The 4207-nt window shown below is 61.7% G+C and overlaps 1 protein-coding gene across 2 annotated transcripts; it reads right to left on the reverse strand.

Moving 5' to 3' along the window:
* Positions 1–696: 696 nt before the first annotated feature.
* Positions 697–3920, reverse strand: LOC144948312 (uncharacterized). 2 transcript variants are annotated; one of them, XM_078877746.1, is made up of 3 exons: positions 3866–3920; positions 2136–2938; positions 697–1374 (listed from the first exon to the last, which is right to left on the reverse strand). In XM_078877746.1, the coding sequence occupies exons 2-3, from the start codon at positions 2625–2627 to the stop codon at positions 1051–1053; spliced, it is 816 nt and encodes a 271-aa protein (XP_078733872.1). In that variant the 5' UTR covers positions 2628–2938; positions 3866–3920; the 3' UTR covers positions 697–1050. The 2 variants fall into 2 exon arrangements, with proteins under 2 accessions (XP_078733872.1, XP_078733873.1); XM_078877747.1 differs by having other exon boundaries at positions 697–1385.
* Positions 3921–4207: the final 287 nt, after the last annotated feature.

A 4207-nucleotide genomic window follows, 5' to 3' on the forward strand; every position in this document is an offset into this window, starting at 1 on the left:
AGGGGCTGGGTGGGGAGGGGCTGGGTGGGGAGGGTGGGGAGGGGCTGGGTGGGGGGGGGGTGGGGAGGGGCTGGGTGGGGAGGGTGGGGAGGGGCTGGGTGGGGAGGGGTGGGGAGGGGCTGGGTGGGGTGGGGAGGGTGGGGAGGGGCTGGGTGGGGAGGGTGGGGAGGGGAGGGGCTGCGTGGGGTGGGGCTGGGTGGGGAGGGTGGGGAGGGGCTGGGTGGGGTGGGGAGGGTGGGGAGGGGCTGGGTGGGGAGGATGGGGAGGGGCTGGGTGGGGTGGGGAGGGTGGGGAGGGGCTGGGTGGGGAGGGTGGGGAGGGGCTGCGTGGGGTGGGGCTGGGTGGGGAGGGGCTGCTCACCCCGTGGTGCCCTTATACAACTCAACGTTCAACCTACTCACGCCGGCTTGTGCCCGGCCATATTTGCGGAATAAACCACGCCCTGGCCGTTGACCCTGACCATTGACCGAGCAACCCAACGTTCCTACCAGCTCCCTCCGCAGGAATGTGTTTCAGAATGGCCTGAAATCAAATGCATCATTCCGGATGAACGCTGCAAAGTATGATCTTGAGTTTTGATTATAGTGTGCTGATCTTTAAAGGTGTATTGAGAAATGTTGATACTGCTACTGGTACTCCTGCTGTTATGGAGTGACTCATGCAGCAAGCCATGGCTGCAAAGTTTGGTCGTACATGCTACGTGTAGCGTTTATTGTTAAATTTGAATCACAGTTCCAATGATCACCGTTACATTGTTTTCATAGCTTTATTTTGGTGATTTTGAAAACGTTTTGGTTTAGCCATATTTGTTTGTTGTAGTACAGAGTTCGCCCGATAACTTTAATCTAAATTGTCTTGTGGTTGTTATTGTTTGACTTGCATCCCACTGGGATTTTCGCACACAGCGTTGAAACGCGGCGCTTTTTCTGGAAGACTTTGCAGTTTTTTCCTGGATTTCCCTGTTTGCGCGTAGCCACTTGAAGATCTTTCTCGTTCGTCTTTTTGTTTGTTGCGGTTGCGCCCGAGTCAAGAGCCGCACGGCCCACAGGGCTACACCTCATACAGGAAATTAAACGAAACGCCGGAGGGGCCGGCACGCCGGCTCAGTCGCCGTCCGTGCCGCTTGCCGGAGGCCCCCCCCGCAGGCCCACCGCCCCCCGCGGTGCGAGCTCCTTGCCGCACCCCCACGGGCCGTCGCGGGGGGCCACCCTTGGCGCCCACGGAGGAGGGCCCCCCGCGCCCTCCTCCCGGGCACCGTCCCCGCACGGTGGCGCCGCCGCCGTCACCGCCGCCACCGTCACCGCCGCCGCCGTCACCGCCGTCACCGGCTTGTCGCCCGTCACCGCGTGCCTGGTCAGCTGGTGCCGCTGGAGGCTGCCAAGCACCTGGACAAAGACAAAGGTGCCCCGCCACGCCGTGTAGGGCTAACGCGCCGCTTGGGCCTGAGTGCTGTGAGCGAGTCTCGGCGCCTGTGTTGTGTGGGGGGGAGTGGGTGGGTGGGTGGGTAAGTAGGTGGGTGAGTGACTGGGTGGGTGAGTGACTGGGTGGGTGACTGGGTGGGTGAGTGACTGATCGGGTGGGTGACTGAGCGGGTGGGTGGGCGAGCGGGTGGGTGAGCGAGCGAGCGGTGGAGCGGGTGGGTGAGCGAGCGAGCGGTGGAGCGGGTGGGTGGGTGAGCGGGCAGGTGAGCGAGCGGGTGGATGGCTGGCTGGGTGAGTAAGTGAGTTGTTGGGTGGGTGATTGGGTAAGTGGGTGGGTGAGTGACTGGGTGGGTGGGCGAGCGAGCGAGTGTGTGGATAGCTGAGTAAGTGAGTGGGTGGGTGAGTGGATGGCTGGCTGGGTGAGTAAGTGAGTTGGTGGGTGGGTGATTGAGTAAGTGGGTGGGTAAATGACTGGGTGACTGAGTGGATGGGTAGGCGGGCGGGCGAGCAGGTGGGTGGATGGCCGGGTGAGTAAGTTAGTTGGTAGGTGCGTGATTGGGTGAGTAAGTGGGTGGGTGATTGGGTAAGTGTGTGGGTGGGCGAGTGAGCGAGCGGCTGGCCCGGGTGAGTAAGTGAGTTGGTAGGTGCGCGAGTATCCGGCTTAGCCGAGCGCGTGAGCGGCCCGGCCAGGCGGCTGAGCGAGCGTCTCTTCACCGTGAACGTCTTCCCGCAGGCGGGGCACTCGTGGGGCCTCTCCCCGGCGTGCGCCCGCACGTGACGCCGCAGGTTGCCGTGCTCGGCGAACGCCCGGCCGCACTGGGCGCACGAGTGCGGCCGCTCCTCCGTGTGCGTCCGCTGGTGGTTGAGCAGGTGCTCCTGCTGGGCGAAGGCCCGCTCGCACACGGTGCACACGTACGCCCGCTCGCCCGTGTGGGTGCGCGCGTGCCGCCGCAGGGCGCCCAGCTGCGTGAAGGCGCGGCCGCAGTCGGGGCAGGCGTGAGGCCTCTCGCCGGTGTGCGTGCGCCGGTGGGCCTTGAGGCTCGACGAGACGGTGAAGGCGCGGCCGCAGTCACCGCAAGCGTACGGCCGCTCGCCGGAGTGCGAGCGCGTGTGGATGTCCAGGTGGCTGCGGTGGTCCGTGCTGTAGGGGCACTGAGGGCAGATGTGGGATTTAACCCGCGGCGGCGGCGGCGCCGGCGGCTCCATGACGACCGCCGACAGGTAGGGGGGAGCGTGGCACGGATGGGGATTAGTCCACGCACTCTGCTGCTGTGCCGCCTTCTAGCTGGCCAAGCCGGGGGGGGGGAGGGGCGGTACGGCTCCTTACTCCTCGAGTTGTCACAATCCCATCCACGTGCGATCCACCAACCCTCGCCGCTGCCACCTCCCCCCCCCCCCCCCCCGTCTCACTCGGTCCGCATCTCGGTGAAGGTTGTGGCTAAATGAAGGATTTGATGGTTAAATAACGGGGCTGTATTTGCTGAGTGGGTCCAAGAAAGCGCTGTGCCGTCACGTGTCTAAAATAAATAAATAAAGGGGCGTGTGAACACGTGGTTACAAGATGGAGGGGCGTGTGAACACGTGGTTACAAGATGGAGGGGCGTGTGAACACGTGGTTACAAGATGGAGGGGGCGTGTGAACACGTGGTTACAAGATGGAGGATCGTGTGAACACGTGGTTACAAGATGGAGGATCGTGTGAACACGTGGTTACAAGATGGAGGGGGCGTGTGAACACGTGGTTACAAGATGGAGGATCGTGTGAACACGTGGTTACAAGATGGAGGGGGCGTGTGAACACGTGGTTACAAGATGGAGGGGGCGTGTGAACACGTGGTTACAAGATGGAGGATCGTGTGAACACGTGGTTACAAGATGGAGGGGGCGTGTGAACACGTGGTTACAAGATGGAGGGGGCGTGTGAACACGTGGTTACAAGATGGAGGATCGTGTGAACACGTGGTTACAAGATGGAGGATCGTGTGAACACGTGGTTACAAGATGGAAGGGCGTGTGAACACGTGGTTACAAGATGGAGGATCGTGTGAGCACGTGGTTACAAGATGGAGGGGGCGTGTGAACACGTGGTTACAAGATGGAGGGGCGTGTGAACACGTGGTTACAAGATGGAGGGGCGTGTGAACACGTGGTTACAAGATGGAGGGGGCGTGTGAACACGTGGTTACAAGATGGAGGGGGCGTGTGAACACGTGGTTACAAGATGGAGGGGGCGTGTGAACACGTGGTTACAAGATGGAGGGGCGTGTGAACACGTGGTTACAAGATGGAGGGGCGTGTGAACACGTGGTAACAAGATGGAGGGGCGTGTGAACACGTAGTTACAAGATGGAGGGGGCGTGTGAACACGTGGTTACAAGATGGAGGGGGCGTACCGACACGTGTTGTGAATCTCAGTGCATGGGTGGAGGGGGTGGAGGTCTCACGTCATCGAACTCGGGACCCCACGGCTTCGGCTGTCGGCTTCTGCAGCAGCAGCAGCAGGGAGGGCAGCAGTAGCCAGGGAAGTAGCCAGGGCAGCAGCAGTAGCAGGAAGGGCAGTAGCAGCAGCAGGGTAAGTAACCAGGGCAGCAGCAGTAAGTGCAATAGCAGCAGCAACAAGGGCAGCAGCAGCTTGGGCAGCAGCAAGTGCAGCAGCAGTAGCAAGTGCAGCAGTAGCAAGTGCAGCAGTAGTAGCAAGGGCAGCAGCAGTAGTAGCAGCAGCTTGGGCAGCAGCAAGAGCAAGGGCAGCAGCAAGAGCAGCAGCAGTAGCAAGGGCAGCAGTAACA

The sequence above is a fragment of the Lampetra fluviatilis genome, chromosome 48, assembly GCF_964198595.1.
Source record: "Lampetra fluviatilis chromosome 48, kcLamFluv1.1, whole genome shotgun sequence".
Lineage (NCBI taxonomy): Eukaryota > Metazoa > Chordata > Hyperoartia > Petromyzontiformes > Petromyzontidae > Lampetra > Lampetra fluviatilis.